The following is a 21,386-nucleotide window of genomic DNA, read 5'->3' on the forward strand; positions in this document are numbered from 1 at the left end:
TCAAAAAGAACAAATTTGTTAAGAACTGTTATCATATTAATTTTATAAAGATTCTTGTAATATACAAAAATAAACATTTTATGACGCTAGAAAAAATGTATAAAAAATAAAATGGATTTCGTTTGGTTTATTTCTGAATTTTTATTTTTTTATATTTTTTTTTCCTATTAACTCAATGTGGGAAAAATCAGAGCACTAAAACCGCCTGACCCAAACAACTCAACGCAAGATTTGGAAGTCATGAACTCGGTATGTTATAATTAATTGATATTGCTCTCGGATTCCCCCACAGTTCCATTACAAAACCCGACCCGTTTCCACCCGATGAACATGCGCATGAAAGTCAAGGTCGGCCGAAAAAAAACAAAAAGAAACCCAAAAAATGTTGTAAATCTCAAGCAATTTTCGCTTTGTCAAGCGAAACAATAAGAAGTGATATTTTTGCCCTAAGAGTAACGACATTAGCAGCAAATTACAGGCCGCACAATAATTTGAGGCAGACTGAACAGTTTTCGCGAAACGATTGAATGCATTCAGGGGTCTGCCAGTCAATCAGTCGGTCAGTCAGTCAGTCATGGACATTGAACCACTTTAGGGGCATGGCTAGCAGCTACTGGCTACTAGAAAACTAACTGGCAACTAACTAAACCAAAAGCGATCTGAGACACAGCACTAACCCAGTGTGACCTCAGCAGGTGACATTCACATCAGTTGGAAGAATCGAGTTTGAATTAAATTATAAGCTCGAAACGAGAAATCTATAAGCATACCATTTACAGAAAACTAGAGTACTACACTCGTTTGTGTGGGTAAAAGGCTGTAAAATACATTTCCACCCGTTTGCTTTCCTTGAGTACCCATCTGGCCTCTGGCCGAGTCACAAAACCCCGCGAAAACTCGGCATTGTGCAAGAAGTTTGCGGCTCAAGTCTTTTGATTGTCCGCAAAAACCGGCAGACAAATGCAGAAATGTCAATTGCCTGAGACTTCGGGGGAAAATCGATCCATCGATAGCTCAGCTCAGCTGGCCCATTCAGCAATTGGCCAAAATGAATGGCTCGGCGACGAGAGACGAGAACCCGAAAACCGAAAACCGATCATTAGTGGCGATCGCATAAACGACATCGTTCATACGCCCCGCGGCCGTTCAAAACGGACAAACGGACAGTCGGCCGTTGAATAATCGTACTCGCTTTGTGGTCTCCGTAAAATTAAAGATTTTTCGCATATTTTTCATGAAACACATGTTCCATGTCCCCCTAAGACGTTGAAAAGAATTTTCGCAACATTTAATTTTAGCACAAAGCGGCGGCTGCTGCTGCTGCAGTGGCAGCAACAAAAATTGGACTAATTGCCGACAATGTTGGCTCTGATTGACTGGACCAAAAGACTGCCAGACTGGACGAGTGTTTGATTGAATGATTGAACGAATGAATGGCAAGCGTTGAGACAGCAAACGGCAAACGGCAACACCACACCACAAGTAGACGAGGCAGCTGCCTAATCCCTGTTATTGGGTCATGTCGCGTCTCTGGGAAAATGTGGCGACGATGTGGCAATGTGGCAACCGCTGCCAAGTGCCAAAAACATAACACACCACCACTGAGCCACCGGAGCAACAGAGCCACTGAGCCACCAGGCCAAGTTGCTGGCAGTTTCAGTGGTAGTTGGCTGAATCTGAAGCTGATGCACTTAATGGTGCATGGGGCACGTTGTTTCTACGTCTGGGAGTCTTGCAGCCGTGATCGAACATTGTGAAAAGTGAGCATTAAAAATGCCATTTTTTTTAGACCCCACTTGCAACATTCTCACTGGGTTGTAGGGAAGTAAACGTTCCAAAACCGTCTCTATAGAGCTTGGTTTCAGGGAATCCCCTGACAGAAGGTCGAAAACAAATTATCGGCTCTTCCCTCTCATTTAGAAAGAAAGAAAAACGAAACAAAAGGCAAGCCATTAGTTGAACTTGTTCTTGGCCCTCAACTTATTACTAGTTTTGTGTGCTAACCAAAAAAATCCCCAAAAATCTGCGGAGATATTGCATAATGATTATAAATCAATAAGAAGTGACTCGGCAAAAAACAAAAATAGTTTCTTCGAAATAGAAACAAAGTTCAGGAACTATAAATAAAATTAAGATTTTCGATTTTCATTTTAAAAGCGAAATCCAGCTGCTAAGGGTAAAACCAATTCGAAATTATCTTTTGAATAATTGCTACTTGATTGCGCAGCCGTCGCCATAAAAATACAATAAAAATGCCATAAACATAAATGCGATTAAATGAGCATAAAGCAAATGGCAATTACAAGACACAAAACTTGACTTTTGCATGATTTCGAAACTGCAAGAGAACGACGACTTTGCTTTGGCTATGGCGACTTGCTTTAGTTTAAGGCTTCAACTGGAGCTCGACCTTGAGCCAGAATGCGAACGAGCGGCCAGCTCGAGACTGCAGCTCAAACTGAATCCAACTGACAACCGCCAACACCGAAAACACGGACTGACTCAGCTCGCAACTCACAACTCTCACCGCGACACAATTGACAATGTTTATATCGGCCAAGAAGCGTGACCGAAGCCGTTCTAAGCCATAATCTCGCATTAAAGCCATGTTTCCTTCCACTTTCAGGTACTTTTTCTCCACGGTTCTGCAGTTCCAGATCTACCGTGGCCTGTGCCGCGAATCCGGCCAATATGTTCCAGGCGATCCGAGGAAGCCTCTGCACCAATGCGACATTTACCGCCAGCCAGCAGCAGGAAACCTACTCAAGTAAGTTTTTTGTTAAAGGTTTTCACCAGAAAATATAGTACACATTCCTGGGGAAGCTTTTGTATTTATAAATATTTTTATTTTCATAATATATAAATTTAAAACCAAAGGATGCATTAGTTAAAAAAATTTAGGGATACTGTTTTATGAGTAGTATATAATTTCACCAATCAGTTGTGTTTAAATAAAATTGCTTTTAATTAAATCAAATTAAATTATCATACTTTATTATGAGACCAAAGATATAAGATTATATATTCTTACTAATTGCATTTATTTCTTAAAGTAAAATATAGAAAAAATATATATAATTATAAAATTTTTAGCTAAATGAAGGTATATGTAATTGATTCTTGTTCTCCTTTTGTAAAGTACCTGCAGATAGTAAGTCATTCACATCATACAATTTTTAAGCACCCAAAGAAAATCGTTATAAATACTTGGAATAAATGAATATTCTAACATTACCTTTGTTTTTTCTCCACAGAACCCTCATGTCAAAGGGCGCCTCGCAGCCATGGCAAGAGGTCCTTGAGGAAACCCTGAGGGAGGGTCGCTTGGATGGCACCGCCCTCCGGGAATATTTTGCCCCCCTCGAGGAGTGGCTGCGTCAGGAGAATCTGCGGACCAACGAGTATGTGGGATGGAACTACGATGGCGACTACTGCAAGCGCAGCATCGAGACGGCCGGCCTGCAAATCTTTGGAGGTTACTACAACGGCGGCAAGGGCCAAGAGTCATCAATTTACCTGTACCCCCTCATATTTCTGATTTACTCGTTCATCAGCTTACATTTCTTTTGAAATTCTGCCCAGCCTAATTTAAGAACCTGTAAACAAGCAGTCAGACAAAATGTTGTTCCACTTATAAGTAACTTCCGCTTATTCAAGTCGCACCTCTAACCAAGTTGAACTTGAATCAATGCCAAAAAATACACACACACAATTCTAAAATGAAATAAACGAAAAATAAAAAACGCAAATCTGACAAATTGCCCGACTGGCTGCACCCTAAAAATTGCAACAAAAATGGTAAATAAACTTGGGTGATTGATGGAACTGGGGATACCTGGTGATTTTGTTACGAGAACAGTCTGAAAAATTAAGAGAAAGAAGAATATTTTTAGACAGAATAGAATGGAAAATATAAAACTGGCAGGCAATAGACTTTATTATTTGCTTAATCCCATTTTAAATCCTAAAAACTTTCTTTAAGTCCTGGTATGCCCTATTGTTCTTTAGATACCCCTCTTGCAAAACCAGTATCAAAATAAGAGGGGTACTGGGAGGGGGTTTTGGGGCAGCTTCGAGTGCGACTGTGAGTGCAACCCATGCGGGTCATTGGAACTCAGGCGTCGCACGCACATTGCTCACTCATTTGTTGGGCTTGTTGTTGGCCTGCTGGTTGCTTACAATTTAATCAAATAAAATAAATAAACCTGCTGCAATTTCATAGTTGTGCTTTTGTTTTTTGTATGCTGCAGCTGCTGCCCCGTCTGCGGTTTCTGGTGGAGTGGCCAACTGGTTTTTTGTTGTGTATAAATTTGATTTAATAAATTGCAGCAGCAGCAGCGACTTCGGTGTAAACAAGACAATCAACACTTGTGTGGGTTGGGGGCATCATCATCGGGTGTTGCACGGTCATCTCGTTGGCATTGTTCTAAAGTTTATCTAAGAAATAAGACACTTTAGCTAAGTAAGCTGAATGGAGCCGCGCACTTTCCGCATACTTGTAATCAACTTTAATGGCGACGATTGGGATGGCAAGGCGTAAAACGAGCAAATCTCTTTAAATATGCTTAGACCAGATAAGTAAGAATGATCTTTGTTGACGTAAGAAGATCTCAAATTATAGCTTTACTAATTTTTAATCTGCTGGATTATGTACGGAATATATATATTCTAAGTATCAATAAATAGGTATTATGTTGTCATATAAAACCAAAAAAATTATAAAATTATGGTACTGTATAAGAAGATTAATAAGAATTTAATTGGATTTCTTACTAAGGAATTATTAATTTAAATACATTTAATCTTCTGTTTCAGATCAACGCAGTTTATAGTAGTAATATTATTAATTATGATTTAATTTCTGAGATAATATCCATTTAACTTCATTTTATTTCCCATAATTTAATTTTATATAATTCTCCCACACTACTGTTAATCCATTTAATCCCCAGATTCAGATCAACGTCATTCGAGCTGAAGAAAAGCGCAAGTCAAATCAAAACAAAACAAAAGTGACTACGAAAACAACAGCCATAGTCGGGTTTTTGCCCCGCAATGACAGCCGCATGTTAAGGACATGATCAACATTTCAATTAGATGCAATCATCGCCCTCGTCGAGATCTGGTGGGTCTCGAGGGGATGGTGATGGGGATGGGGTATACATACATAATCGCTTTGGGGAGTTTCGTTTCATTCACTTTCAGTGGAGACTTGGCTGTGCGTACTGTTTGTGTGTTCGCCGGGGTGCTTTACATTTCACTTTCGCTTTGTAGAATTGGAGAATTGGGTGTGCAGTGCTTACTTCCGCTCTCCGATCTCAAGTCCCTCGCCACCCCGGACGGCCTTTATTGGCTCGACGACAATTTGCAATGACTACTGTATTTTGTTGGTGTTTTCGTAGTCTACTTTATTTCGAGAAGGAACATTCGGGGTGAGTAACAGAATCACCGCCAACGGGGAAACAGTTTTCACGAGACTCGCGATCCAATCGTACACGCAGCGCATATCAAAACGGGTGGAATTAATAATAATATCAGAATAACGGAAAATATCCTCGTTGTGAGCAGAACAGGATCTCAGTCCAAGACAGTGAAAGTGCATTTACAAACAAGTGATTGAATAATTCCGATTTTTACAGAGACTAAAGAATTTTTAAGTTTTCTTAAAAATAATATATATTTTTAGAAACAATTTTTCTTTTTTAAAACCTTTTTTAAAAATGATTAATTACTAAAAAGGTGATAATGAAGTGAACCATTCTTAATATTTGTAAAACTGTAATTTTTAATACAACAAAAATGGAACGAGTAGGGCTAATGGGGAAGCTGCTCCTGCTCCTTGTTTTGGTTATACCATTGGGATCAGGACAAAACAGCAGCCTGAAAATTAACACAAACCTGAAGGACATCGAAGCTGGGTCTGTGGCCGTGGCCCTGCCCTCCATCCAGGGTCCCGGGAACATCTGCATCCGCGAGGAGCCCTACGTGGAGCATGTCCAGGTGCCCGAGATGCAGCCGGTGCGCGTGCGCACCTCCAGTTGGTGCATGGAGATCCCGCCGCGGTGCGCCACCTACAAGACGGAAATGCGCGAGGTGATGAGGGTCCAGGTGAGTTTTGAGTTCGGACTGAGTTCCAAATGGTCGCAGGTGTTCCAACTGCCGGCTCTGCCTTTGCGGGCATCTCTTGCGTCATCGTCGTCCCAGCCAGTGGCAACACCTTCGCCGTGGCCACATTTTCCACCATCTTGGGGGAGCCTGCGCCAAAAACCTGATTTCGATTTCGATTCGCCCAACCAGGAAGCCGCTCACCACGATATCCATAAATTGCCCCGATTCGATGGCCGACTTTGATTGCGTTTCTCATACAAAGTATATTGCTCGCTATATGGGTTCTGTCCGCCAACAGATGCATTGCGCAATTCTAGCCAATCTAAGGGGGGTTTCCTGTCCTTTAGCTGAGAAGGAGAACGGAAGTCAAGTCGAGTGGAGTGGCACTTGTGGCAGCTGCGCTTCGCCGCAGGAGCTGCAGATCCACTTCACCTGGTTGGGCTTCAAACGACCGGTTTTGACCCCAAGTCTCTGGGTTGACAGTCATGTGTGTCCTTGGCCAAACTTCTTGAACTACTGGGCACATGGGGCGTATACGCATTGCTCATCAAATGTTTGGGTATTATGAAAAATGTTGTTAAATTTTTCTAAAAACTAAATATCATTTTAACTAAATTTTAAAATATTTTTTATATAAAACTTAAAATTTTAACAAAACTATTAAAATAATAAAATAATTATTTTCAATTTTTTTTTTAATTAATAAGCTTATTAAAAAGGAAAGGTTTTTCATGTATTTTACTAAGTAATAATTATTCTGATAACAAGTGTAAAAACATAAATTATTAAATAACCAAAAGCCACCCATTTGTCATGTTTATTTTAACGATCCTTCATTATTTATTTAAAATACAAGAACCAGTACACTTGCATCATAATATTTTAAATGCTACGTTGATAAATGATGATAACTGATTCCCCATTAGTGTCAATAAATAATTATTAATTTTAGGCAATTGTTTGAGCCAGACAAACAAACTATTAAGCCCACAATACCCGCCGCCTGGCCATTTGAAACTGCGCAGTGGGAAAAGCGAGGAAAACAACGGCAGCGGCCAAGTGTTGACCAAGCATGGCCAGAATCCGGTTGCAGTTGCCTGATCCGCGGAGCCTAATCAGGCTCGTCTGGTTTTTTATTTCGGTTTTCTATTCATTTATTTATTTTGCCACTTTTTTTTCGGCGGACCGGACCAGAGGGGTAGGCAAAATAATTATGTCATGGTGTCAGTGATGGAAAGTGCAAATGAAAAGCGGAAAATCCAGCACTTATGGCCAGGCTGGATCGGCGGCCGGGCATTAGGAGCTCCACTTGTGCGCGGCGACTTGATGCCAAAGCTGTTGACACACTTTCGATTGCATCACTAAGCCGAGTTGCAATCGCCATGACAAGAGGCAGCCAGTTTTGGCTTAGTTTATTTTATTTTTTTTCTGATTCCCCCGTTTCGTGTCTAATGATTTGTGCGAGTCGAGATCGCTGGCTGCCTGGCTCGAATTAATTTCATAATTATTTTAATTGGAGCTCTTCGGGGCTCCTTGTGCGAAGGTGTCCGCACAGAATGACCATAATGGCCAGCAGCACCCCGAAAAACATATTTCTCCGATTGCCGCAACCATTTTCTAACCCTGCCGCTCGCATTCCTGGCGCTTTTGGTCAACGCCTGCTTGGCCAACACTCTGTTTTTTGGTCATAAAATGTAGCCCCTAATTCGCCAATTTAATTTAATTAATTAACATCAACATGAACGCACTAAGAAGTTCAGCTCTCAGTGGAAAAATGTTCAGTAACTTGAGTCACAAAAGAGCCGAAAGATTTTCGATAGCTTTCCAGGGGAAAAATTGTCATTACAGCTGATTGATAGGCACAAACTACACAAAAACCACCGAGAAGGGGGTGAAATGGAGTGGGCCATGCGGTTATTCGAGTGGCACATGTACAGAAAAATTGCTCAACTTGTATATAATTACTTTTTATGACAAACATTTGAAAAGCCACCCGTAATTATGCAGATACAATGAATCAGAAGACCAAACTCGAATCGAATTTCACTGTTTATATTAAAATTTCCGCCTTATTCATTCGTGGGGGGACACATATGCAGGCAGACAAAGATACAGATACACATTCACAGATACGAATCCATCAGCTTGACGGCGAACAATGCTTGAGTCGGGAAATGTGTTGGACTGGGACTAAAATCTGGAACCGGAATGAGTGTGAGAAGCTCGCCCGGAATTCAGTTATCCAATTAAATTGGCAACTCAAGGGGTATAGTAATTCCACTGGGGCGGGGACATTGCTCGAGAACTTACAATAATCTCCATCTTAATTTTGTAACTGTCAAGAGCTGGGCCAAAGTCCACTGGCCACAGGGGCAAGTGACACTGAGGCGTTGACAGGGTTGATGGAGAGGAGGGCCCTTCACAAGTTTATCCAATTAATGGACTCTTGCGATGATGCCCCTTTGGGATCAAAGAGATTTTGTGGAAGGTCGGAGATTTCTTAGGAAGAATGTCAAGTGCCCCGAATAATGGGGCATACTTTTCGGCTCTGCTTAATTTGTGTTGTGATCTTTTAAAAGCTCATTGTTATTTCATTAGTTTAATTAAACACTGGTTTTCAAAAATATGTTGGCTTAAACACAATAAAAAAATATTAAAAATAACATAAGAAATATAAAATTAAATAAATTAAACAAAATTAATTTGCCTAGAATAAAATATATCCACCTAAACTACTTACAGAAATTGAACAAGACCCGAACAGTTCGCTTTTGCTGCCAGGGCTACGAGGGAAATCTATCCGACAGCCAAGCCACCTGTAAACCCATTTGCCGGGGCGGCTGTGGGCGTGGCAGTTGCGTAATGCCCGACATTTGCAGCTGCGAAGAGGGATATATTGGCAAACACTGCACACAGCGTGAGTATATGGATAGATTTATATAATTTCCTGGTTTAATGATCTTTTCAAAGGTTGTGATCATGATCGCTGGGGCTTGGACTGCAAGAATCTCTGTCAATGCCAAAATGGAGCGGCCTGCGACAACAAATCGGGATTATGCCACTGCATAGCTGGTTGGACGGGACAGTTGTGAGTAGAATTTTAAAATTCCTAACTTTAAATAATACTTACTTATTTTATTTAATTAATTTTAATTAATTTTACTTAATTTATAACTTTCTCGTAAAGTTGCGAACTGCCCTGTCCCCAGGGAACCCATGGCATTATGTGCCGCAAGGCCTGCGATTGCGATGAGAAGCCTTGCCATCCACAAACAGGTGCCTGCATCCTACAGGATCATCCGCTTGAGTTGAATGTAAGCCATGTCATCGTGGAGACGGTCAACTCCACGCTGGAGAAGATGGGCATTATACCAAGAGCGACCACGCCTCCTACGCCCCTGCCGGAGGTCATAGTGATCAAACAGCCCGTCGTTGGCCATGAGAACAGTCAGCAGTCGCCGAAGATCATTGTTCACCAGTCGGGCAGCGAGCTCCTCGAGAATCTCCATTCGGCCGCAGCCGCCGGAGTTCCTACTCCCGAGGTTATCCACGTCATCACCAATGGGATAACCTCGCCGCAGGAACATCTAGCAGGATTCGTGGGCGGTGACTCCAATACAAGCCAGGCATCGGCAGCGGATCATCAGTCCGGTTTGGTGACCACACTAGTCAGCATAATGCTGCTCCTGCTCATCGCCATTGCGGTGGGCTCACTCTACGTGTATCGTCGGTATCACCATAAAAACTCAGCCGTTTACAATGCCAATGGGACAGTGACCACGTTGCCTGCGAATCCGGAAGTGGTGCTTACCGAGGCCGCGGCCCTGGGGAAGAACTTTCACGAACCACTACCCGAGCCACCGGTGGTCTTTGCGGTCACGCCCCACTCGAACGAGGGTATGTAAGTGTCTCTGCCGACCTTAAAGTAGCTATCACACGATCACCAAAAATTAGGAATATTGATCAATTTAAATTTAAATTCAACAAAGAGAAAAATTTGGATGTCCGTTATTTACTAATTTAAATTTGAAACATTACAAACTAATTTGATTTATTTTTGAAATTTAATGGATCATGTTATTTTAATATTTATTTTAACTCAATTTCCCTATACCAAAAATATAATAAAATCAGGACTTTAACCTAAAATAATTTCACAGAAAATTTAATTAAAAACTCATATTTTTACAAATTACCCCACAGTACAACCAGAATTATATGACACGCCGAGTAACAACTCTTCGATTAAAACACCGCCCTACGCTTATGCTAGAAAGGAATCCCTGTACTCGATGGTCTCGCCAAAATCTCGCAAAGGCAGCCTGGACTCGCATTTGTATGATGAGATCCGCTACCACCAGCAGCACCACCACCACCACCAGCACCACCCACGGAACCACCAACACGTCCAGCACTCCACAACTGCCTCCGCTTTTTTGCCAGCCAGGCCGCCAGTGATGCCCAGTAATGACCAGTTCTCCAGTGGGGGCCTTCATCCCCACCAACGATCGCACCATGTCACCCACCTGATAATCCCCCCACAAAACTCCAACTTCTTGCAGGTTCCTGCCCAAATCACAGCCAAAAGGATTGCCCACCTGTGAGGAGGATCAGAAATATTAAGCCCACGGTCTTGAATTTATTAAATATTTTAGTGAGTTGCCGAAAAATTAGGTTCCCTGTAGATATTAAAAAAAGTATAACTTGTGGTAACTTTTACGTGTTGTACAGATCTTTTTAAATGGATATACATTTATTACATTTTCCCATAAAAATTATTTTAAATGTTTCTTTAACTGCTTATTTTCTCAGCTATTACAATGCATTAAAATAATAAGTATATTTTACTGGTAATCTTTCTTATATTCATAACTATAAATTATCAGAAAATATTTAAGAAAAGAAGCAAGAAGCTTATTCATACGAAATTCGTATGCACAGTGAGAACTGGGTAGTTGAAAATGCAACGGATTTGGATTCGACTCCACCAGAATTATTAAAATAAACTCATATGGGAATCATTAACGATAAGATTTAAACAGAAAATATGTCGCGAGAGAAGTAATAAAATTTATTTGTATTACCATTTAAGTATATTAATTAAACGTCAATGTATAAGTGAACTACACTTATTATGTAGCTAATAAAATTAAAATAATATTAAAGATAAAACTGGAATTATAATTACTTTAAATGTTTGACCGGGGAGAAACGATTGAAGCTTAATTTTAGCGTTTCTCTAGAACGTTTTCGAGTCCCGAGAGTGAGAGGCCATGCTGATAAGGCAGCCCTCATAAGTACATCCAAGTCCCAAGGCAGCTCACTCATTCGCTCTTCGACATCGAAGCTTAGAACAATAAGGCGGGATGCAATTTAGTGGACCGTTGGCCGTGTTTACCGCTCTGCTGACGCTGGTGGCATTTCCTGCCCTTATTCAGGCCGATTCCACAGAGCTTTACGGCGATATAGAGAATACGGAATACGGCGATTTTGAGTCACTAAGTCAAACCCGCGAGCAACAGAAACATCTCTGCCATCGCGAGGTGCCGTGAGTACAGCATAGTTTTTATTATTGAAACTCCAGTCGCAGAGTATATATATTTCATTAAAAACACATTTTGGCTTTTAATTGATAAACATATAGACTAGACATATAGACGGGGAAGCCCTTGAGATTTATGAGATTACCCGATTACAGCACTGTGTTTTTCCAAACCGAGAAGGATTCCCCGGTGCGCGGCAATGGTTCGACGATCTACTACCATCGCATAGAGGTCTGTTGTGCGGGCTATCGTCGGGATGCCCACTCCCAGGATTGTGTGCCGGATTGCTCCGAATCTTCACCAGACAATTGCCGCAATGGCTTTTGCCGTAGTCCCGGAAACTGCGAGTGCTTCGCCGAGTTCGTTCGCAACGAGCAAGGCGCCTGCATCCACACCTGTCCCATTGCCTGCCAGTACGGCAGGTGCTATCTGAACGGCACCTGTGCCTGCCATCGGGGCTTCGTCCTGGATCAGGATACCCGGCAGTTCTGCCGTCCACAGTGCTCGCAGGCCTGTGGCACCCACGAGGAGTGTGTGGCGCCCGGACAGTGCGACTGCTCTCCCGGCTATAGGCGGACGGCGGATCTGGGATGTCAGCCTGTCTGCGCCCCGGACTGCGGATTCGGAAAGTGCGTGGCGCCCAACCAGTGCGACTGCTTCGCGGGATTTATAAAAAGGCCGAACAGAAATGTCTGCGAAGCTGAGTGCTACCTGTAAGTGTTTCGTAGAGTAAAACGTAGAAAAAATTGTTTAAAGCGGACCACTCATTAAAAAGTTATGAGCAAGAATGCTTACTCCTCTAGATGGCGCCACTGTAAGCAACTGACTGCCTTGCTGTTTGCATATCTCCATCTCGCTCACACTCAAATAGCTAAATAATTGGTATTCAATAGTCGAGGCACTCGACTGTGTAATTCTCTCTTCTTATTATTAAGTTTAAAATCTAAAGAAAATAATTTTAATAATATTAACTTATTTGAAATTTTTAAAACCCTTTCAGCAATTGCGGGAATAATAATATTAACTTATTTGACATTTTTAAAACCCTTTCAGAAATTGCGAGAATGGTTTCTGTGAGTCGAGGTACAAGTGCCACTGCCGAGAAGGATATCACTACAACGTGAATACCACTAGCTGTTTGCCGGTGTGCATCGACAATTGTGGCCAAGGGAATGGGGTGTGCATTGCACCCGGAGTTTGTCGCTGCTTTGAAGGATACGAAGCCCATGGTGCCGACTGTCGTCCCAAGTGTCAAAGGTTAGTGTCCTAATGATTAAATCTTCCCACTTTTAATTTCCATAATTTTGTTTCCCAGATCCTGTGGAAAATTCGGTCGATGTGTGGCTCCTGAGATCTGCGGCTGTGGTCAGGGTCAACAGCATTGCCGCAATGGAAGCTGCGATGATGTGGAGCATTGTACGTGTCCTGCGGGGGAAACACACTTTATAGATCGCTGCCTGAAGCCCGACCAACTCATCCAGCAACTCAATACCAGCGAAAAGAGAAAACACTTTAATCGTCAGCTGGCTTACGAGTTTAATGCCCTGATTGGGCGTCTATTTAATTTTTGATCTAAGAAGAAACAATAAAAACAGATTGGAGGTCTAACTTAGACGGCCTGGCAGGTCTGGCGTCCCTTGATGCCGCTCTTGATGAATCCCGGCCGGCAAATGCAGAAGTTGGGGGCACTGCAGAAGCCATTCTGGCAGCCTTGGGGGCAATGGGGCTGGCAGATGTTTCGCTGGTGCTCGTCCCTCACATATCCCGTCTTGCACTCGCATTGGTTGTTGCCCACGCAGACGCCATTCAGGCAGGGCAAGTCGCACTTGGGCAGACACTCGGCCGACTTCCGGTCCCACTCGAAGCCGGAAGTGCACTCACAGATGTCCGGGCCAATGCAGCGTCCGTTCTTGCAGGGTCTGAAATTGGAGAGAGAATACAAAAATTAATCAGTTTAGCTAAATAATAAATCTTTATAATTTAAGAAATAAGAAACTAGGGATGTAATATACTACAAAATATTTATAATATCAAAATTAACGTTTAAAATTTAAACAAATTTAAAGAAAATTATAAATTGCTTATTTTACTATAATAATAGTATAGTAATAATAATAGTATAGCATATGATTACCAAAGCAAACTTTTGAAGAAAGCTGTTGTTTCCTCTACATTTCAATAATAATTTTCAATGAGCTATAAGGGAAATTAGCGAGTATTCCTTCTTTGGCAATTAAGTATTAAATATTACAAACATATTTATTGATCTCAAGAACCCTATCTTATAGGAAGGCCTACTTACATCGAGCAGATGGGCTCACAGCGACCTTGGAGCTTGAGGTAGCCACCGTTGCAGTTGCAGCGTCCTGGAGCCGTGCACTTTCCGTTCTCACAGCTGTCGCAGACCGGTTCGCAGGATCCGTCGGCGGCCAGGCGGTATCCTTCAAGGCAGGCGCACTTGTTGGGCGCCACACAGCGTCCGAAGGTGCAGCCCGGATTGCATTCCGGCTGGCAGTACTTGCGACTCTCCGGCTCCAGCGAATATCCCTCGCGGCACTTGCACTCGTTCTTGTCGTCGCACACCCCATTGCCGCAGCCCAGCGGGCAGGTGGAGATGCACTTGCCCTCGGAGGTGCGAACGTGACCGGGGATGCAGACACAGGTGTTCGGAGCGGTGCAGATGCCATTGTGGCAGTCGTCGGCGCAGATCGGCTCGCAGCGGCGGTAAATGTGCGGGTTCCGCTCGTAGCCCTCGCAGCAAACCTGGATGCGACTCATGTCCGGAGAGGTGCCGTTGCCCACGAACTGATCCCGGGAGTTGCGGAGGAGCGAGGAGGTTCTGGATTTAAATAAATTTTGTGATCAGGGTTCCTGTTATTTACTTTTTAAAATAGTTAATATTTCGAAACACATCAGTGATCAATACTAAAATCTAATTAAAACATTTAAAAATTTGATTACTATTTAATACAGATAACTTTTACTTTAATTTAAAAATATTAAGTTCTAGTTTTAAATCATTGGTTTCCATAGTTATATGACATATTAAGAGTTTTTTAATTGCTTTGATTCAAATATTGGTATTTCATTATTTTTATTTTAATTTTTGCAAGATAAGTTGTTACTTTATTTTTCAAATTTATTAAGCTAAATTAAAGAATTCATTTTTAATACTAAATTGCACAAACTTCCAGCTTATCTACTAACTTTCCGTTGCATATTAAATTCATTCACATTATTAGCTTGGCATACATATACTTGTAAAGTCAAGTCGCATTTAATTATCAGGCCAGCAGAGGAAGCTGAGGTCGTTAGTTCACTATTTTAATTGTTTGCCTTGTTTTCGAATGCCTTCCGAATTGGGCGATAACTTTTAGTGAAATTATAGAAATGTTTTCCTCCCGATTTGGATTATTTTTGGATTATACTTACGGAACGTCCTTGAAGCACACACCGCTGGCCATGGCAGATCGGGTTTTGTTGATGAACAGGGCCGTCTCATCGAGGACTTGGGCCCGATGAACCGGCGGATTAACCGGCTGGACATAGTGTCCAAAAAGTGGTGGCAATGTGGAGGGTTGGTAAGTCTCGGCAGGCACGAATCCGCTGGATCCCTGGCCCACATGGTTTTGGTTGCTCCAGCTGGATCCCTGACCCACTTGGTTTTGGCTGTTCCAGGTGGCTCCCTGACCTACTTGGTTTTGGTTTCCCCAGCTGGATTCCTGGCCCACTTGGTTTTGGGTGCCCCAGCTAGATCCCTGATGACCCACTTGGTTTTGGTTACCCCAGCTGGATTCCTGGCCCACTTGGCTTTGGGTGCCCCAGCTAGATCCCTGATGACCCACTTGGTTTTGGTTGCCCCAGCTGGATTCCTGGCCCACTTGGTTTTGGTTTCCCCAGCCGTAGTTACTCTGGTTCTGATTGTTCCAGCCAAAACTGCTCTGGTTGTAGCTACTCCATCCAAACTCAGTACTATTTCCCGAGAGCTGGAGGTTTCCCGATGGCGGCTGGCGCGTCTTTATGCCCGAAGTCTTGAATTGTCCCTGGCCCAGGGAGCAGATGGCCAGCAGAACAGTCAGGGACAGCAGCAGCTGACACGATGACCTCATGATGATGTCACTTGATTATGGCTTCGGTATGTAAATTTATTGTGCGATTTATTCCACGTCCGCTGGCGGCTGTAGTTGCACTTCGACTAATCGCCTCCCGATGCGAAGCCGGCGGATCTCTCAGTCGCCAATCGCCTCCGGCGGCGACCTCTTGTCCCCCTCCTAATCAGCACCTCGTCATTGGACCTATCAATGAGGCAAGCGGAGCGAAGGTTTGCTGCTCTCCTCAGCTGCTTTCGGGCAGAGCAAATCGATCACTTCTATATTTTTGCGGCTCGTAAACAAAATTCATTGCTTTTGGGTAATTCCAAGAAAAGTTTGACGCTTAACGATGACTTCAGGTACTCGCGAGAGTTTTTGACTTGATGAAAGGCCAGCTCTAAAGTTGCAAAACATGTCGATGATGATTCTAAGCCACTCACGAATCTTTTTAAGAAAAAAGTACGTTTCTTATTCAAGAGAATAAAGAATTAAAAAGGTCTGAAAGATAAGTGTGACCTCCAAATCTTTTTAAGAATTATAAAAAAAATATACAAATTAAATTTTTTCGTTCGATTTTGTGTTATATATTTAAATTCCTCTAAATTTTATTTTTCTCTTTGTTTTCTTTTTTTTATCAATGTGTATTATAAATAAAGAGTTAAGATCGTCATTTTTGGTATTCAAGCTTTTTGGTTTGCTATCGTTCATTTATTTATTGATCATAATCCTGTTCGCTACGGCACTTTTTATTCTGCCGGAAGTAACCCGGAGCACACTCGCAACTTCCGGGCGTGATGCACACCCCATTCGAGCAATCCTCTCTGCAGATAGGCTCACACTTCAGGTTCTGGGTATTCCCTCTATTCACATAGCCATCGCAGCAGTAGGAGATCTGTCGGAGTCTAGAGTTCGGATTCACGGTTTCCACACTAAAAGAGGAATGGGGTCTTAAGATTGGTTAGACGAACCGAATGGCCTACCTACATAAGGCTCCTGTAGCAGATTCCCGGGGGCCGTTGGGCCAGCGTCTCACTGCGCCACATGGAGTTAGGATCCCCATTTGAGGCGCTCTTAACACTTTTCCAGAACTGGGCGACGGCGGGAGTGGGTAGCTCGAGTCCGACGAGACCCACGATAAGAAGGCTAATCAGCGTGGATGTCAAGTGCATTTTGCTCGAAATTTAACTGAGAGCGAGGTCGGATTAAGATGCGAGCGCAATGCTCGCCAACGTCTCGTAGCTACTAAATTGTCGTCTGTGTCAAGCTCGGCTTTTAAGTGTGCGGAGAAAGAAATGTTCTATATTCCTTAGAAGATAATTAGTATTTTAGTACCCGGCATATGTGGGGTATATTGATTTGGCAGATGAAAATTAAATAACCATTCAGAAAGCCGGAAAACTAATTTACCATACTTGAGTAAATTATTTTATTAAGGGGTATAATTTATTTGAATCTAAATTCGAGTAGCCCCAAAAAAATACATGCCCCAAAGATCTACCCACAAGATATGCGTAGAACCACTGATAAGACCGCGACTTTTGAGAAATGTATGTGAGTATTTATTACTGATTTCTTTGTGACTCTGAAAATATGAAAGTATTTTAGTAGGGGAACCGAAGAACCCTTATCTCACAGCCACCAAGTGTCTGTGAGAGGGGTTAAATTGAAGTGCCTGCCGAGCAGCAGATTGAACTCCTGGATCAGCGAAGCGTTCACCTTGATGGGATTCATGGAGGCGTAGGTGGTGACCGTATCGGGGGACATGCACCGGTCGATGAAGCGCGTCATTCCCACCTGGCAGCGGCATCGTCCCATGGCGTTGCACAATCCGTACTTGCATCGCTGGTAGGTTCTCTCCGGACCCGGGACCACCGCACATCCGCACACATTCGGGGCTATACACTTGCCGTAAAAGCCGCATCCACCCACGCAGACCGCCTCGCACTTCTCTCGATTCCGGACGTAGCCCTTGAAGCAGCGGCAGTTCCCCGGCGAGATGCAAACCCCGTTCTCGCAGTTGTCCCCGCAATCCGGCAGACAGCTCGTCGTGTTCTGGTCATAGCGATAGCCATTCTGACACACGCACGTCGTCGTATTCGCACAGAAGCCATTCTCACAGCGCCTAAAAGATAGTTAAAATGGAAGAAATTCAATAAGCTGGCAAATAGCACTCTTTTAGTCGATCTTGTAATAAACAGAAGGAGCTGCTCCTTTGGTAGCATTTAACTAGATTTTTAACTTTAAATTAACAAATTAAGAATATAGATTGTAACTTTCATCGCTTGATTTGGTTTTCGTCAGATGATCTTCAAAACCTACGAATTTTTATAAATACTTATAATTTAGAAATTTTCTGCAAAAATTTCTGCTGTAAACTTTTAAAGTTTTAGCTAGAAATAGTTGTATTCACTTTATTAAGAGGTCTTTACTTTAGCTCTTCTTTGTATTAAAATTGTATTAAATTTTTTATAAATAATTTCAGGCGGAATTCTTGCAAATATCATTTCTAAACATTTTTGGTTTTCATTTTCGTAGGGCTTGTCCTATTCTACATGTCAATCCTGTTATTTCAGTTATTAGTTTCTAGGCTAGCTGACTTACTTGTAGCACTCGGCTTCGCAGGAAATGCCGTTTGCCCGTTTCTTATAGCCGGGGAAGCACTCGCATTGGTTTGGCCCGACGCAGTGTCCATATCCACAGTCCGGAATGCAGACAGGCTGGCAGCCCAGGGCCGCGGACTCCCTCAGGCCACGGGCATAGCCCTCGGCGCAGGAGCACTTGCCCGGCTCCCAGCAGACTTCGTTGTGGCCACAGGTGGCATTGCACTGCGGCTGGCAGAACTTTTGCGATCCGTCCAGCTCGTAGCCCCGATCGCAGTGACAGGTCCCGTTCAGGTAGCACTGGCCATGCGGACAGCCCAGCGGACAGGTGGGCACACAGTTGTTGCGGTAGTCCAGCACAAAGTCCGTGAAGCACTGGCAGATTCCACCGGCCACACAGAAGCCGTTCTCCTGGCACCGCTCCCCGCAGTCGGGGACGCATTGGCTCCAATCGTACTCGTAGCGCCGCCAGCCCTTGCAGCACACCTCGATCTCGGTGAAGTTCTGATTGGTGGTGCTGTTGCCCACGATCTTTACTTCCTTGTCGTACTGGAAGAACACGGCCCTGGAGGTGGGATTATTTACAATCATTAATAATAGAATTAAATAGCGTTTTATTTCAACTTACGGCACTTCCCGGCGGCACTTCTCCGGATGTTCACCCCGCCGGGGAAGCGATAATCCATTGGGTATAATATAGGGCTTCCGGCTGGTGGTCGAGGACGAGAGGCGTCGCTGGAGGGCCTCGTGCTCCCGCTGCTGATCCCGCTGACGCTGCTCCTCGCGCACACGCAACAGCTCGTCCTTTTGCTGCTGCAACTGCTGCTCGTGCAGTTGCAACTCCACCGCCTGCAGCACGCAGAGGAACAGGACCAGGAGCACCGAGTTCAGGCACAATGAGCGCAGAAGCGGCGACATCTCAACTCTGGGACAGATTTATTTGTGGCGCGCCACCGAAACGCTCAAGTCGCGGTTGTTTACTGCTCCGCCGACGACGCAGCAGGGCCCAGTCTCTAATCACAGCCGGAGGCAAAGATAAGAGGGCTTTCAGCATTTAATTCGGATCGCGAGCCGGAGATCCAGGGACCGCAAGGCCAATGTATGTCAAGTGAGAACGAACTAAAGATTGTTTTATGGGGTTTCATTGCTAATTGCATGATTTGCCTTGTTTTTCTGGGTTCTTAGAGATGGAAAAAAATTAAGAGACTTTGAGGCATAATATTAATAACTAAATTATTCAAATATTTTTAAAACTGGGAACTTTTTACAAATTTGTATATAGGGACAATTAAATTTATAATATTATTTAATAATTTATTTTCTATTATTTATATCCCTTATAAAACATTAAAATACATCATATTAAAATAGGTACCAAGAATTCGTAGCACTTAAAAAATAAAGCTTAGCCTTAAATGATTTTCATTCTCTCAGAAAAACAAAAAACAATTCGATTCCTCTCTTTTTCGTCTATGCATCGAATATAGCTTTTCTGATAAGACAACAAAATCTACTCTGTTCAAGCGGCGAAAATTAGTATAATTTTAGCTGGCAAATTGTAAACACATTTTGGAATCGGAATTAAATCGCGCGAGCCCTTAAAATGTGGCTACGAGATCTAGGTCTTCGTCTGAGTTTCATTCAGTTGATGGTGTGTCTGCCCACCATTTACACCAATGTGCCCACCTATTCAGAGCGATACAATAGGAGACCTGTATCCCAGGATCCTGGTAGCTATGGTAGCCGTGGATATATGGAAAACAGGCAGCTGTCCTTTAATCGACCTGGACCAAACAGCTTCCAGGATCCCAGAATGGTTGAGCAGCCACCGAAACGTCGCGAATATATGATTCGATCGCATGAAACGCCGTCCGATAGAGGGCAGCATAAGTGCCGCATTTTGGTGCCGTAAGTACTTGCCTGCACTGAAAACAAACTATTCTTGTTTTTATATTTTTTGTTAAATGTTTTTTTAAATCCCAGAATAACAAAGTCTTGCATGACTAAGTTTAGGGTCTTAATCATAACTCTTTTATTTCTCTACTCACAATAAGAAGTAAGAAGTCTACTCATAATTTCATATTTATTTGGTTGTGTTACATCACCATGTAAATTCGAGTAGATAATAATCCATTTTACTTGCCTAAGCATCAGTCATTTTTAAGATTTAGTAACACTCAATCTTTTTTTCAACATTTTTCTTGCTAGACCCGATACGGTTGAAAAGTACCCGCATGCCAGTGTCATCCAGCCGGACCAGGCTAACCGGTTGTCCCTGATCGAGGTCTGCTGCACCGGCTACGCGCCCAGTCGATTCAAGGGCGTCACCGTGTGCCGGGCGCAATGTGGCTGTCAGAACGGGGGTTGCAGAATTCCGGGGGAGTGCGAGTGCTACGAGGGATTCGTGAAGAACGACAACGGCGACTGTGTGTTCGCCTGTCCGCTGGGCTGCCAGAATGGCCAGTGCTTCCTCGACGGCAGCTGCCAGTGCGATCCTGGCTACAAGCTGGACGAGACGCGTCGCTTCTGCCGCCCCATCTGCAGCAATGGGTGTGGCATCAGTCCGCGGCACAACTGCACCGAACCGGAGGTCTGCGGCTGCTCCAAGGGATACCAGCTCACCGACGACGGTTGCCAGCCCGTTTGCGAACCGGACTGCGGAATCGGGGGCCTCTGCAAGGACAACAACCAGTGCGAATGCGCACCGGGCTTACATATCAGGGATGGCGTCTGCCAGGCCGATTGCTATCAGTGAGTCATTTTATAATTCCGGTTTGGAATAAGCCCCCTATTAAAATCATTATTCTTTTAATCTTCGCAGAAAGTGCAACAATGGCGTTTGTGTCAGTCGCAATCGGTGCATCTGCGATCCGGGATTCACCTACCACGAGCAATCCACCATGTGCGTTCCGGTCTAGGCGGCCCACAACTTTAACCAATCTTACATTTTGATCTCCACTCGTGTCAAAATAAAAGTTGAGAAAATATAAAATACCCCAATATAAAGTACAATGAAAAAGGAATCCTATAATTTCTTATCGTAA

At 43.3% G+C, this 21,386-nt stretch overlaps 7 protein-coding genes across 9 annotated transcripts in view; 4 read left to right on the forward strand and 3 right to left on the reverse strand.

Moving 5' to 3' along the window:
* Positions 1 to 3,689, forward strand: part of Ance-3 (angiotensin-converting enzyme Ance-3) — a 46,628-nt gene extending 42,939 nt beyond the window's left edge. Inside the window, exons 8-9 of the mRNA XM_017147408.3 lie at positions 2,627 to 2,767; positions 3,255 to 3,689. Of these exons, the coding sequence (XP_017002897.2) occupies positions 2,627 to 2,767; positions 3,255 to 3,570 (457 nt within the window). The 3' untranslated portion in view covers positions 3,571 to 3,689. The remainder of the gene's footprint in view (positions 1 to 2,626; positions 2,768 to 3,254) is intronic.
* A 1,770-nt stretch (positions 3,690 to 5,459) lies between these two features.
* NimA (Nimrod A) lies at positions 5,460 to 11,249 on the forward strand. Of its 2 annotated transcripts, none has more exons than XM_070211590.1 (5): positions 5,460 to 6,108; positions 8,851 to 9,025; positions 9,079 to 9,196; positions 9,296 to 10,009; positions 10,312 to 10,467. In XM_070211590.1, exons 1-5 carry the CDS (start codon positions 5,800 to 5,802, stop codon positions 10,328 to 10,330), a joined length of 1,335 nt encoding a protein of 444 aa, XP_070067691.1. In that variant the 5' UTR covers positions 5,460 to 5,799; the 3' UTR covers positions 10,331 to 10,467. The 2 variants fall into 2 exon arrangements, with proteins under 2 accessions (XP_070067691.1, XP_044250878.2); XM_044394943.2 differs by having other exon boundaries at positions 5,463 to 6,108; positions 9,296 to 10,005; positions 10,312 to 11,249.
* Positions 11,250 to 11,449: 200 nt separating this feature from the next.
* Positions 11,450 to 13,259, forward strand: NimB1 (Nimrod B1). 2 transcript variants are annotated; one of them, XM_044395210.1, is made up of 4 exons: positions 11,450 to 11,656; positions 11,807 to 12,364; positions 12,705 to 12,908; positions 12,967 to 13,259. In XM_044395210.1, the coding sequence occupies exons 1-4, from the start codon at positions 11,475 to 11,477 to the stop codon at positions 13,220 to 13,222; spliced, it is 1,200 nt and encodes a 399-aa protein (XP_044251145.1). In that variant the 5' UTR covers positions 11,450 to 11,474; the 3' UTR covers positions 13,223 to 13,259. The 2 variants fall into 2 exon arrangements, with proteins under 2 accessions (XP_044251145.1, XP_044251146.1); XM_044395211.1 differs by lacking the exon at positions 11,807 to 12,364.
* Positions 13,180 to 15,856, reverse strand: NimB2 (Nimrod B2). Its single transcript, XM_070211472.1, has 3 exons — positions 15,084 to 15,856; positions 13,954 to 14,490; positions 13,180 to 13,570 (listed from the first exon to the last, which is right to left on the reverse strand). Exons 1-3 carry the CDS (start codon positions 15,758 to 15,760, stop codon positions 13,261 to 13,263), a joined length of 1,524 nt encoding a protein of 507 aa, XP_070067573.1. The 5' UTR covers positions 15,761 to 15,856; the 3' UTR covers positions 13,180 to 13,260.
* Positions 15,857 to 16,414: 558 nt separating this feature from the next.
* On the reverse strand, positions 16,415 to 16,967 carry NimB3 (Nimrod B3). The gene is made up of 2 exons (XM_044395212.2): positions 16,727 to 16,967; positions 16,415 to 16,671 (listed from the first exon to the last, which is right to left on the reverse strand). Exons 1-2 carry the CDS (start codon positions 16,909 to 16,911, stop codon positions 16,455 to 16,457), a joined length of 402 nt encoding a protein of 133 aa, XP_044251147.1. The 5' UTR covers positions 16,912 to 16,967; the 3' UTR covers positions 16,415 to 16,454.
* A 321-nt stretch (positions 16,968 to 17,288) lies between these two features.
* NimB4 (Nimrod B4) lies at positions 17,289 to 19,332 on the reverse strand. Its single transcript, XM_044395209.2, has 3 exons — positions 18,971 to 19,332; positions 18,344 to 18,907; positions 17,289 to 17,864 (listed from the first exon to the last, which is right to left on the reverse strand). The coding sequence occupies exons 1-3, from the start codon at positions 19,258 to 19,260 to the stop codon at positions 17,372 to 17,374; spliced, it is 1,347 nt and encodes a 448-aa protein (XP_044251144.1). The 5' UTR covers positions 19,261 to 19,332; the 3' UTR covers positions 17,289 to 17,371.
* Positions 19,333 to 19,884: 552 nt separating this feature from the next.
* Positions 19,885 to 21,336, forward strand: NimB5 (Nimrod B5). The gene is made up of 3 exons (XM_017147319.3): positions 19,885 to 20,250; positions 20,551 to 21,093; positions 21,164 to 21,336. The coding sequence occupies exons 1-3, from the start codon at positions 19,946 to 19,948 to the stop codon at positions 21,258 to 21,260; spliced, it is 945 nt and encodes a 314-aa protein (XP_017002808.2). The 5' UTR covers positions 19,885 to 19,945; the 3' UTR covers positions 21,261 to 21,336.
* Positions 21,337 to 21,386: the final 50 nt, after the last annotated feature.

Source organism: Drosophila takahashii, chromosome 2L (genome assembly GCF_030179915.1).
Source record: "Drosophila takahashii strain IR98-3 E-12201 chromosome 2L, DtakHiC1v2, whole genome shotgun sequence".
Classification (NCBI taxonomy): domain Eukaryota; kingdom Metazoa; phylum Arthropoda; class Insecta; order Diptera; family Drosophilidae; genus Drosophila; species Drosophila takahashii.